The sequence below is a fragment of the Giraffa tippelskirchi genome, chromosome 5 (assembly GCF_054371585.1).
Source record: "Giraffa tippelskirchi isolate mGirTip1 chromosome 5, T2T-mGirTip1v1.2.pri, whole genome shotgun sequence".
In the NCBI taxonomy this organism is placed as follows: domain Eukaryota; kingdom Metazoa; phylum Chordata; class Mammalia; order Artiodactyla; family Giraffidae; genus Giraffa; species Giraffa tippelskirchi.
The window spans coordinates 15,874,337-15,887,647 of record NC_137279.1 but is presented as its reverse complement, the minus strand read 5'-3'; the positions used below and the strand labels follow the sequence as shown (position 1 = coordinate 15,887,647).

Here is a 13,311-nt window from a genome sequence, read left to right as displayed (position 1 = left end):
CACTGTTAGTGGGAATGTTAAATAGGTACAGCTACTATGGAAAACAGTATGGAGGTTCCTTAAAAAACTAAAAATATACTTATTATATGATCCACTCCTGGGCATATATTCAGAAAAGACAAAAACTAATTTGGAAAGACATGCATCCCAATGTTCATGGCACTATTAACAATAGCCAAGACACAGAAGCAACCTCAACATCCACATCAACAGATGAATGGATAAAGAATATGGTGTACATATACAAAAGAATAGTACTCAGCCATAAAAAGAATGAAGTATTACCATTTGCAGAAACATGGATTTACCTAGAGATTATCACACTAAGCAAAATAAGTCGTACAGAGAAAGACAAATATATGATATCACTTATATGTGAAATCTTGAAAAATGATACAAATGAACTTATTTACAAAACAGAAATAGACTCACAGACATAGAAAACAAACTTATGGTTACCAAAGGAGAAAGGGGAGGAGGAGTAAATTAAGAGTTTGGGATTAACAGATACACACTACTATGTATAAAATAGATACACAACAAAATCCTTACTGTAGAGCATCAAAATCTTGTAACAACCTACAATGGAAAAAAATCTGAAAAAAAAAAAAAGACCATCATTTTGCTGTATACCTGAAACTAACACAACATTGTAAATCAACTATACTTTAATTTAAAAAATATTGCTTAAATCTCTGTTCCCTGAAAATGATCTATTCCCACTGGAAAAGAAGTCGATATTGGCAAGTAATCTTAGATTGACTTTACAGTAAATATATTCAAAGAAATTAAAAATAAAATCTAAAAAATACCCCAAAGCTTAAGAGACAAACACAGAAGATGTGAATTAAGTAAATATGAATATGAAAAATAACTAAACAGAGAAACAAACAGTTGATAAAAAAATATTCAATGAGATAAACTCTAAACTCATTACAGAGAATGAGTATTTTCAGTTTTGTTAGAGCTTTAATTGACACAATCATAAGACATTTAAAGTGTACATTGTGATGATCTAATATACACACACATTGTAAAGGGATTACTCTCATCCAGTTAATTAAGAAAGAATTACTGAATTGGAAGATTAAGGAATTCATGCAGAACACAGAACCTATTTTGAACTGTACTGTGGTAGTTTAAAATTGCAGCCACAAATTCTTTGATATGCCTTCTATTAAGAGGTAGGTCTAGCCCCTGCATTCCCCCCGTCTGGGCAGGTTTATTTTGTGCTTATTGGCTCATTCGTTGTCTGACTCTTTGCAACCCCACAGACTGTAGCCCGCCAGGCTCCTCTGATCATGGGGATTCTCCAGGCAAGAATACTGGAGTGGGTTTCCATGCTCTCCTCCAGGGGATCTTCCCAACCCAGGGATCTCCCGCATTGCTGGTGGATTCTTTACCATCTGAGTCACCTGGGAAGCCCAAGTAAGGTCGAAGGGATACTATATGATTTCTGAGCCTAAATAATGAAAGTCTACATAGCTTTTGCCTCATTTTCTGGAACAGTCACTATTGGAGCTCTGAGTTGCCATTAAATAGTATGATTACCATGAGGAAATCATACTACATTGTGAGGAAATTCAAACCTCACAGAGAAGTCACGTGTAGGCATCCCAGCTTATAGTTCCAGTAGAGTTCTGCCTTGCTCACTGTAGCCTAGATACGTGAACCAAAAAAACCCAGCTATTCAAATGATCACCAGCTGGTGGCGTCTTCTCATCTGACACCCTGAAGATCATGAAGCAGAGACTAGCTATCCCTGAAGTACCTATCCAAATTCCTATCACACGGAATCTTGGAGATTAATAAGGTGGCTATTGTTTTATGCCACCATGTTTTGAAAAGGTTTGTTTCACAGCAACACACAGAATACATGAAGCAGGCATCCAATCAGTAGTTTTAGGAAGAGAATAACAGTATGGTGGAAGTCATATTTGGAGAGACAATATACACTGAGAATTTTCTAAAGTTCTTGAAATAAAAGCAGATGGTAAAGAATCTGCGTATAATGCAGGAGACCTGGGTTCAATCCCTGGGTCGGGAAGATCCCCTGGAGAAGGGAATGACAACCTACTCTATTATTCTTGCCTGAAGAATCCCATGGACAGAGGAACCTGGCGGGCTATGGTCCATGGGGTCGCAAAGAGTTGGGTGTCACTAAGCATGCACACACTTCAGTGTAGCCTCCAGGTAGATCTGGAAATCCCTTTGTCCAGAACTAGGTGTCTCAGGACTCCTGACCCTCAGGGATATTGGAGAAGATAGCAGATCTGTCTGTTAGGCAGGAAAGCAAGCAGACTGGGTGCCCTGATTTGTCTTCTTCTTTTCACCACTGCAGACAAGCCGTGGCTTGCTTTGTTTGTTTTTTAAAAACTCTAGGTCAGGGTGGAAACCATTTGGAAGGTTTTCCCAAATCCCAGTTTCACAGTGAGCCTGACTAAGGTGCCACACCCTATATACAATGCTGTTGATCCCCATTACTTTGAGGAATTCAAACTCCTAGCCAACTTCTACTTGCTTCCAGACCTAGAAGACCATCAGGGCCACAGCTCTTGGTTCACTAAACTAGTGGTGCTGCTTTTTCACTTCTGATACCTAGAGATGATTCTCTTGTGACTGAACCCAGAGACACCTGTTAATTTAAAACAGAAAATGTTTTTGTGATTGGAGTTCTTGTAGAAGATGTGGACATTCAAAGCATCGCTCACAATACCATTTTGACTATTTTCCTCTGCCTTTCTGGATGTGAGGAATTCTGTGGTCTTGCTACCTTCTTTGGCTTTACTCAGTAATGGGGATTGAGGTTTCCTGTTCTCAAATGCCAGAAACCTATTCAGAATCTCTGTAAGTCTCCTTGGGATTCTGACTTGGGATGAAGGGAGGCAGAGTACAAAGTCCCTTTGTTTTTTGCTCTCCTCTCTGATTTTCTGCATATATCAATTTGAAGAACTTTTAATATATTCTGATGCTGAAAGCCTTGCCCTTAAATCATCAGTCTTTGTCCTGATTCTTCAGAATCTATGTGATTTTATAACCTGAAGTTTTAAAATCCTAGAGGGCAAGGGATAAAAGAAAATACTGGGTCTGGGGGGAGAAACTCCATAATTTACCATCTCATTATTATTCTATCAGAGAAAAGATTTCCATTTCTGCCTTTGTGTCCTGAAAGTCTCTCTTCCCATTTCTTCAGAAGCTGCATTTCCTACCCCCTCAGCCTCTCTTATCTCGTTTTTCTATCCTGGATCCTTTCTGCTGAAGGCTCTCACCTCTCTGTAAGACAAAAACCTCTCCCAGCTCTCTTACTTTATAGACAAGCTTTTTGAAACCACTCAAGTATCTTCAGGTACATCTACATGTTGATGACTCCCAAACAGACAACTCTAGTCTGATTTCTCTCAAGTTCTCCAGATCACAAGATCTCTCAACTCCAGACCACCCCAGTTCAACACGTCCACAAAAATTCAATATCTTCACATCCACACATCACTCCAAACTATTTCTTCTCTTATGATTTCTATTTTCATTTAGTTTCTCAAGCAGAAACCTGGAGTCTCCTGGATTTCTTCCTCTCCAGTGCTCACATCCAAGAAGTGACCAAGTCCTGTCATTATGTTTCCATTTATGGATTATTTATAGCCAAGTGTTTATTATGTATTACTAGAACCATAACAGTATAATGAATTAAAGATGAGGTTAAGATACTAAAATAAAATAAAAAAAACACTAAAGTGTCATTGGATTCAAAGTAAAAATAGTTTTGGTAAAGGAAACATGATTATTATTACCCAATAGAACAGAAAGCTTAAAAGAATGAAAAAATTACAAGAGAGTGTCAGATTTAATTAGAAGGTTCCAAGTGATCTTAAAACCACCTGAGGGGAAAAAGAGGATTTTTAGCAGAGTGTCTAGTAGTTTTAACAACTGTTTGGACTGCACTATTCTGTACTTATATGGTGCTTTCACCATCACATGCGTAAGAGGTAAGAGAATGGTAATACTCCACATTGTACCCACAGGCCAAATTCAAATGATATATTTTGTTTTGGAGAATATCAACTTTTAAAATGGCAATATAAAGTTTCTTATGGTCTATATCAGCCTCAAAAGGGATCATTAAATGGAATACATCTCAAACTTGTCAGACAGCAAGAATCAGAGATGTTCCATTCAGCAGATAGAGATCACTGGATCTGAAAGTATATTTCAGAGGTTGCCAAGTTCCTCTCTTGTTTTTAATTTGGACTGGGGATCTAGTCATTTCTTAGAGTCTCACAGAAAGTAGACTGTAATAGGTAAGTGTCTAACAACTACTACTACTACTAGGTAGTGTGGTTCTCTGCTCATCCATCTCTTCTTTCGCTTCCTCTAGACTTTATAGTTTTCCTTTTCTCTTTCCATGCTCTTGCTTCTTTCTCAATTTAGTTTTCCTCCTTATCTTTCTCTTTCTCACTAGGAAAAAAAAAGAGAAAGCAAATGTTGAGTTTCCTGACTGGTCACATTCCAGAGAAATGAAGAAATGCAGGTTGTTATACAACTGGGAGGGGTCAGGTGTGACCTAAAGTTGAGGGATAAGAAGAGAATTTTAAAGATAAGAGAAGGCAAAAAGGTTCAGTAAAGGTTTAATGTTAGACTTTTATTATATAAAATGATCCTCTGTAAATCCCATCTAGGGCATTTCATCCTTCTCAGGCTGTGATGGTTCCCAGTAGATCCAGAATTGCCAAAGAAGGTCAGTAATGATGTATTCACAGATGATCACCCTCATTGAATTTTGTACAAAAGTATCAGTACCTGATATTGTGTTAGAGTGAGCCTTAGGACATGTCTTTGGGAATGGCCTCTAATAAGGTTTTTTTTTTTTTAAATCACCAGTATGCAAAAAGCTATTACATTTATTTTTAATCTATCTCCTATTCAGTTTCCACATTACTCTTAGGCTTCTGTAACTTGACAGATAGTCCAGACATTCTCTAAAAACAATGACAAACAATGAAACTCCTAGCAACAATAGCAACCACCACAACAATAAAATCTACTTTACTTTTTGGTTGGTGGGAGATCAATAAAAGCCTCCCATAAATAATTTGTCTCACAGAAATAACTGCTCTTAATATTGTGTTTTTGGCCATTTTCTGTGCAAGTCTATGTCATAGTTAGACTTAACATCTACTATAGTATATAACTTATATAAGCTATATTAACCTAAATATAACTGTGACATAGAATTACAAAGTTTGCATCCTTCAGCCATATTTTAGTCTAAAATACTTTTAGCTGTGGTTTTCCATCACTCTTCTGGTAGCTGAATTGTAAATATTCCGTTTCCTTCTGGGAAATAGAATTTGAAAAAGTTAACTCTGCAAAATCTCATTCTGAAAGACTTTGAAGCTGACTGGAACACTTATGGACTATCTGATTGCATGTCTGTCTGCACCTGATCTCAAGACGGAATGGTTCCAAAGACCTCTAAAACTTTTATCACTCTATACTACTACTGCCCCATAATTCTCCTCTAAGCTTTAAACACTTGACAGCAAGACTGTATTGTTCACATTTGCACCCAAGTGACTAGCATATGACTCAACACACAGAAAATTCTTAATATGTTTTTGAGGATTGAGTGAATGAAAAAACTGAATAAATAATTAAACACTAAAATTCTAGAGGATCCATAACTCATTAAGCTTTCTCCTTAGTATTAAATATACCCAGATTAAGGCTCTGAGAAGTAAAGGATTGGTTTAGATTTGTCTTTAAAGAGCAGAGAAAGATAGGAATGGATCATCAGTTGAACACTCCCTATAGACTCTAACGTCTTTACCTAAAATTCCTATTGCACTTTAATGCTACAATTTAGCTGTCCAACAAATACTTACAGAAAAAGGACTTCAACTTCGCTTTCTACAAGCTGATTACCTTCTGTAACATCTAGGCCACTGCTCCCTACATTTTGGAAATGTTGGTATTCCAAGAGTTGGCATGCCTTATTGGTTTACCACAGGGTTATTTTTCAAGAAGAACTAAACCCTTGAACATCTTCTTGGACAAAGGGTCAGATCACTTTGGGTACCATAAAGGGAAGCTCACAGCCACTGGGTGAGAGAGAGCAAGACAATGGGGGAGTGAGCCAGAAAGCCCTCCAGGAATGCCAGTTTGAAGGAGGGCAGGGACAGCACAAACAGGTGGTTTTGCTCCTTATAAGCCTCCTTATCCTTTTCAGTTTTGACAGCTCTTGGATCTCATCTCATTCAAATATAAAACTCCTAATGAACTGAGACATCCTCTGTAAGTAGATGAAAGCTGTTTTCTCTCTTGGCAGTTTATACTTGGTCACGTGATACAACTGGTCATAGAGTTTTAAGGCAGCATGCTGTGTACCTCTCTCTCTCCAAATGCAACTTTACAACATTATTTTTTTTTAATCTACGTTATTTAGAATGTGAAGTTGAGTATGTGAAGCTCTGATTCACCTTATATGTGTAACAAGAGCAGTACCACCTGTTGAGTGCCTACTAAGTGCCTGGCATTGCTAGGTATATTATCTAGTTGTTAGGTCGCTAGTTGTTTAGTCACTAAGTTGTTTCCAACTCTTTTGTGACCCTGTGGACTGTGGCCCACAAGGCTTCTCTGTCCATGGGATTTTCGTGGCAAGAATACCAGAGTGGGTTGCCATTTCCTTCTCCAGGGATCTCCTTGACCCAGGGATCAAACTTGCATCTCCTGCATTGTAGGCAGATTCTTTACCACTGAGCCACCATGAACTTAGATAACATGCCTGCCTCTAGAAATATAATTTAAATATATTATAAATATCTCATTTACTTTGAAATTGCATATGACTCTCTCCTTAGGAAATATGCATTCAATTTATTTAGCCCTATCATATTACAGGAGGAAAAAATAACAATAATAATGCCAGAATTTATAAACATCTTTCCAGTGAGCAATACAAAGACCACTGAGTTTTCTGTTCTACACTCTGACTCAATTTTCTTTCTGAATTTTTAAATCTAATTTTTCTATCCTATTTCCAACCTAGCTGATTGCCTGTCTTCTCTCTTGCCATCTTCCCCAGAAGTGTGCTTTTCTTTTGCTACACAATAAGAGGATTAACTGGTTCCCCTAGCCCCAAAATAGAAAATATAAAAGTTAGATAAAAGTAATTTGGACACTAAAGACCTTTTTCCTACATTGAAGTATGAGACTTTGCTGTTAGATAATTGATGAGTTATCCATAATCTTATAAGTGTGCTCTTTACTGGCTGCCTAAGTAAACTACAGTTAATAGTTTCAATTTCTCAGACAGGCTGAAGGCCCAGAAAATTTCTTCTTATTGCTTAGTAATGCTTCTCTTATTGCTTAGACTTCGATATTCCATAGAAAGGTGGTCAGGAATTTTAAGCATTTATATGAAAAGTCAGGGTTCAAATTTCAAAATTTTCCCAAGATTGATTGATTCTACAAACATTTATGAGCATCCTTGTATCAGGCAACCAGCTGGGGGAGTGGTAAACAGCAGCAAGCAAAAAACAGGTAGTGTCTGCACTTACAGAGTTTATAGCCAACTGGAGGCAACAGACATTGAATAAAGAATTACAAATATGACAAATGCCATGAAGAAGACGGGCAGGGTGCTGTGGGAGTATGTAGGAGGTGTAGCTAACCTAGCTTGATGGGGTGTGGGGCAGAGCAGACTTTTCCAAAGATGTTCCAGTTTAGGCTTGACGCACAAGAAGGGAGAAAAGTTATATAGATAAGGGAACAGCTGGTGTTAAAGGCTTTGAGTAGAAAAGAATATCACTTATTCAAGGACCTAAAGGAAGGTCATTGTGGCTCAAGTGCTGACTTCAGGCAATGTTAGAGAAAGGGCAGGCAAGGACCAGATCATGTAGGCCATCCTAAGAACTGGGGACTTTATTCTAAAGGCAATGGAAAGCCAATGGAAAATTCAAGCCAAGAATTTAAAATCAAAACTTTAAAGATTAATGTGGCTAAACTATAGGCTATAAGAATATATTAATTCACTAATTTCTTCTGAGACGTGCTCTCATATCTTGTAACCCAATGATATTAAGAATTTTTATAAATATGAGACAAACTATCTAGGTTTATAACATGTAGAATTTTTCTGTGAATAGAAAAGATCCTAGGATAGTTAAGCAAAGCAGAACAGTACTTGGGTACCTATCCATAGTAAGCCTTGAAGTAACAAATGTATATCCTGAGTTGCTTTGCTTTTCATCTATATCACATTTTAACTTCAACTGAAAATGGAAGTGGTAAAATAATAAAGGTAGGGAAAAGAGGAAGGTGTGCATGTATGTATGAGCATGTGTGCATACATGTGGTTTCCTATGGTTTTGAAGAAGAACAGATTTATGACAGTATCAGTTTCACATTCTCTGTGCTCAAAAATAGTTGTCTATGCTCCAGATGTAAGAAAAGAGGTGACTATAAAACAGTGAAAAAATTGTGTTCCTTTTATTTGGGTGTTTTAAGAAAAAAAAAAAGGCAGCTTCTGGGTAATACAACATATTTTGACATGAAATACATTGATTTTAGACTGGGGACCCCATGCTGGTTTCCGTAGTACTGTTCTTGGAGTAGTAAAGAGATCCATGAACACAAAGGCCTTTGGACAACATAAAGTATAAGGGGCCATGGTTTTAATTTTCTTTTTTAATACTCTTCAGTCTTCCCTATGGGCATTTCTTCCTGTCTTCTCCAGATGGTCTACATCCATTAAAACAGCAGATAGGATTTTAAGGTGTAGTTGTTTACCAGAAGTGTTTTCTTACTGGGAGTTAGGAGAAACTCTTGAAGATCAATATGGTTTCCTTTGGGAATTATTAGGAGCGTGGAGAAGGAGGGAGAGCAAGCTCTGACTACCATTCTCTGTCATCTCATTGTCTCCCAAACCAGAAGTTTCTTCTCTTAAATCTTGAACTGTAATGCTTCCTGACTGTTCTGGAGGCTCAGTGACTCCTTCTTAGAAATGAATGAATAAATTCACAGTGTTTGAGAAATAAATGAACTGTTTGAGAAAGGCTGCCAACCCTTAATCTAAGAAATCTTGAGCAACCAGCTACCTGAGTTTAATCAACTTGTTTCTGACTCACTATTTGAAAAGAACGAATTACTCACTTGATTGAATCACTTAGTTCCATGTCTGAGGTGTGGTACTGAAGAGAACACGGCCGCTTCCTATACATTGTGTCCTTGAGTACTGCAATTGATAAATCATTCTCATCAAAATAGAAACACATTTATGAAGTATCTATTGTACACATGATTTGTAAACAACCAGAATATGTAGGTTAATTATCAAAATAAATTAGTACTTGTTAAGGGTTCATGGAACAGGTGAGATGTGTATTATTAGTAAAAGGGAGGAGGCTTGCTATATATTAATTATCCGGTTACCAAAGCTCTGAGTAAATTCAATAGCAATGCTAAGAGTAGCTTATTAGCAAGTACTTGGTGTCTGGTTGAAAACTGGCCACTCTGTTTACTTGGGCAGAAGTGTGGTTATATTAAGCTGTTTTTAGTGATAAAAGGTTTGTTTCTTTTTAAAGTTTCAACTCTCTGGAATATGACTCACAATGTCCTGATACTGTATTCTTTTCTGTAATCAGAGTCAAGGACAAAGAAATCTATCTTCTAGCACTGAATGAGAATAAATTTGGGTGTGTGGTCAGATTTATGAGTAATATAGACAAAGACTGGATAACCTATTTTTTTCAAAAATTTTATGCTGCAGTAGTTCTATATTACTAGTTTTAGCTTGATAAAACAGCAACAGGTCAAAAAGATTAACATTCATCAAATGCCAGTGTTGTATGTCAGGCACTCATATATTCATGAAAGTGAAAGTCACTCAGTTGTGTTCAACTCTTTGTGACCCCGTGGACTATACAGTCCATGGAATTCTCCAGGCGAGAATATTGGAGTGAGCAGCTGTTCCTTTCGCCAGAGGATCTTCCTAACCAGGGATTGAACCCAGGTCTCCCACATTGCAGGTGGATTCTTTACCAGCTGAGCCACCATATATGCATACAGTTATCATTAAAGTTCACAGAAAGCCTGTGATAGGTAATGTTTCCTTTAATCAAAGAAAAAACTGAAGTTCAGAGACTGAGATGGCAGACTTGGGATGCACTCAGATCTGCTAGCTTATGATTTTTCCATAAAATCACTTAGGCATAAAGTGAAAAACTTAAGACCAGGTAGGATGAAACAAAATGAAACAGCTTGTCTTCTATAATTTCTTTTAGTTTAGATGTAACTTTTTCCATCAGGGGGAACAAGGTGAATAATATTGCAGGAAGATGCTTGTATTCTACAAACCTGTTGATGGGGGCTAGTAGAAAGAGATGAAATTGGAAAATGTACGTTAAGTAATGTATAAACTTGGATCATAATTTTTCTGAATCTTATCGACTTTAAAGTTACTTTCAAGATGGGTATCAATGTTCTATAATCTGTAAAGTGTAAATGTTACTATTCTATCTGGTTTGTAGAGACACTAAAGCTACTGAAGAGTCTTGAAAAATTCTTAGGAAAGTTGCTATAAAATACAAAGATGGCTTATATGTCTGAACTTCATCAGCACACTTAAAGCACTTTCTTCTTACCTTAACTGCTGCACCCATAATATTGCATCCAAATCACATCTCTATTCTCTGGTATCTCTACCAAAACGTGCGTTCCTCCCAGACAGGGAACATGTCTCTTCCACAGTGGTATCCATAGTAACCTGGACAACATTTGAAATATAATAAATGCTCAGTAATGTTTATTAAACGAACAACACAACAAAAAGATTTTTTTCCGATCCCAGTTTTCAAAATGAGAAGATACTAATATTTTTCTAGATTGCTTGTTAGGTCTTATGATATGTACCCATATACTGTTGACTGGTCATAGACATAAACGGTATTATTATGATAATTACTAAGGGGGTGGTTATTTTACATAATAAAAATTTTTTATTCTGGCTAAGATCTTTTAAAAAATCTAACCAATAAATTTCAGAAAGGAAATCTATGGTATTTTAGGTACTGTGTGCCTACGTGCTCAGTCGCTTCAGACTCTGCGACCCTATGGACTGTAGACCGCCAGGCTCCTCTGTCCATGGTATTCTGCAGGCAAGAATACTAGAGTGGGTTGCTATTCCCTCCTCCTGGAGATCTTCCCGACCCAGGGATTGAAGCCATGTCTCTTAGGTCTCCTGCATTGGCAGGCAGATTCTTTACCGCTGAGCCACCGAGGTAACCCATTTTCGGTACTATGTAGCAGTAATCTCCCTCCTTGGGCTCGCAGGTTGAAGAAAAGTCGGATTCTAAGCCAGAGATGAGAACAGTCTTTCACTAGGTGTCTCTCTTTCCCATGAGTGGGCGGCCTCTCGGCGGGAGGAGGGACGATAGGGGGCATTGTACAGCTGCAATCAAACCGCGTGTCACACCACATCACAGTAGACGCTTGCAGCACAAGGGGGCATAGTTCAGTTTCTATTTCGTTAATGATAATCTGTCCTTGGGATTTAATTTCAAGCAGCTTGCACTTTCATTTCCTCCAAACTTACACGTAGACATTGGTCCAGCCTTTTAATAGGTGCCGTCTCGGAAGGATTTTGACAGTGCCCCTTCACCCAGCATGCAAGAATCAGGTATCCCAACCGAGTCAAAAGAAAATAGCCCCTTAAAATTCTGATTTTAACCATGAAATGAGGCCGGCATTCCTGGAGGGGGCTTATCCGTTACACATCCTAAAGTACTTTGGGACAGCTCCATAATACCGATGGAAAATATAATTTGTAAAATGCTAAATAATTCTTTCAAATCACTAGGATGACAACTTCTCCAGCTACTTCTCACACACTCCATATTATGAAGAATCCATTCGTTACTGTGTGTGTGTGTTTTGCCTCAAACCTGAGATAAAATACACATAATAACCACTCAAAAAGATTGGGTGAATGAAAATCCATTTCCTAGAAACCTTTCATTGGAACTTCGCGCAAGTATCTGTTTTTGTTAATACTATTACCCAATGCGTTCCTCTCCAACCCCAAAGATACATAGTGACGAGTTCTAAAACACTGCAGACACACGAGAGAAGGAAATTTGAAGAGGAGAAAGGAAATCGGACGTCTGCTTTTGATAAGCAAGGGGGACTCCCACTGGGGGGAGGGGGTGCCTCTCAGAGGGAAGGCGGCCCTGAACTTCGCACCGTGTCCCCTGCCCTAAGTGCTGGAAAAACCACTTGTCAGCCTTCCAAGATGAGTTCCCACCCCCACTCCGGCCTCCTCGTGGCAGGAGATGGTTCGCGAAGGCCGCGCGGGGAACTCCCGAGGAGGCTCCGACGCCGAGTGCGACTGTGGGTGGGGTCTGGGGGATTTCTGTGAGGGGCCGACCCGCTGGGGAAAGTCGGATGTCCCAGTCGGCAGAAGAGGGATCTCGGCAGTCGTATGCCGTTCTCCTCCCTCAGGGACCCCGTCCCGGCGGGACCCCGCCTCCCAGAGCCCTCCCGGTGGTGGGGAAACCCCTGGCCCGCCTCGCAGCCTAGCGCCGCCGCCTCGCCCAGTCGGCTCCAGCCCGCCGCCCACCAGCCTTCAGGCCCGGCATCATCTTCGTAGGCCCGGCCCTCCCCGCGTCCGTCACGGAGAGGAAAACTATGGAGGCGGTTCCCGCCCGCAGGCGGGTGGAAAAGCCCATGGTGAATGCCTCGGGGTCTCCCCCATCGCTGCGGGAAAGGGAAAGGGAGGAGAAAATGAACCTCCCTGCCCAGGAGAACTACCCGGATTCCCAACCTGGGGGAGGCCTTTAAGATGGAAGGGAAGCCGAGGGGAAACCCTGGGCACTTTTCGGGGACTCCACTAAGCTAAGGGAGGGTCATTCAGCCTGCACACATTGGTTACTATGACAATACAGCTACAGCCTACAGTTGCCTTGGCAGCTGTTTATCCAATCCGATTGGTTTCTTTTCTCTCCATCCCTGGGCTCCACCCTAACCCCTCCAACAGTGTCCCTGCGTGCAGAGGGAGGGGCCCCAGAAAAGAGGAGGGGGTCCTTAGCGTCACTCTAGGGCGCGAGAGCGGACCAGAGACGAGGAACTGGGGGGCGGAACTGTAAGAGGAAGAGGCAGCGTTTCCGGTCGGGAAGAGTGGAGGAGTGGAAAAAAGGAAGAGCGAAATCGGACGGAGTGGAAAGACGGGGGAAGACTTTGAGTGTAACTCCCGATTGATTTGGGCTCGATGTTCCCGGTGAGGCTGGGGTTGCCCCCTCGCGCGGGAGGAGAGAGGTGGGT

At 39.9% G+C, this 13,311-nt stretch overlaps 1 protein-coding gene across 27 annotated transcripts in view; it reads right to left on the bottom strand.

Moving 5' to 3' along the window:
* Positions 1-13,311, bottom strand: part of NMNAT2 (nicotinamide nucleotide adenylyltransferase 2) — a 208,432-nt gene that overhangs the window by 194,554 nt on the left and 567 nt on the right. For 8 of the 27 annotated variants that reach the window (XM_081492519.1, XM_081492508.1, XM_081492507.1 and 5 more), the window contains exons 2-3: positions 10,638-10,759; positions 9,148-9,229 (exon numbers count right to left, since the gene is read on the bottom strand). Coding sequence is in view for 7 of the 27 variants with exons in the window: in XM_081492499.1 (XP_081348625.1) it covers positions 9,148-9,215 (68 nt within the window). In the remaining 20 variants the exon portion in view is untranslated. Of the gene's footprint in view, positions 1-552; positions 597-9,147; positions 9,230-10,637; positions 10,760-11,075; positions 11,147-11,258; positions 11,410-11,587; positions 11,648-12,814; positions 12,888-12,946; positions 13,051-13,311 lie in introns of those variants that run through there. The other 19 variants (XM_081492511.1, XM_081492510.1, XM_081492527.1 and 16 more) reach the window with 10 other exon arrangements.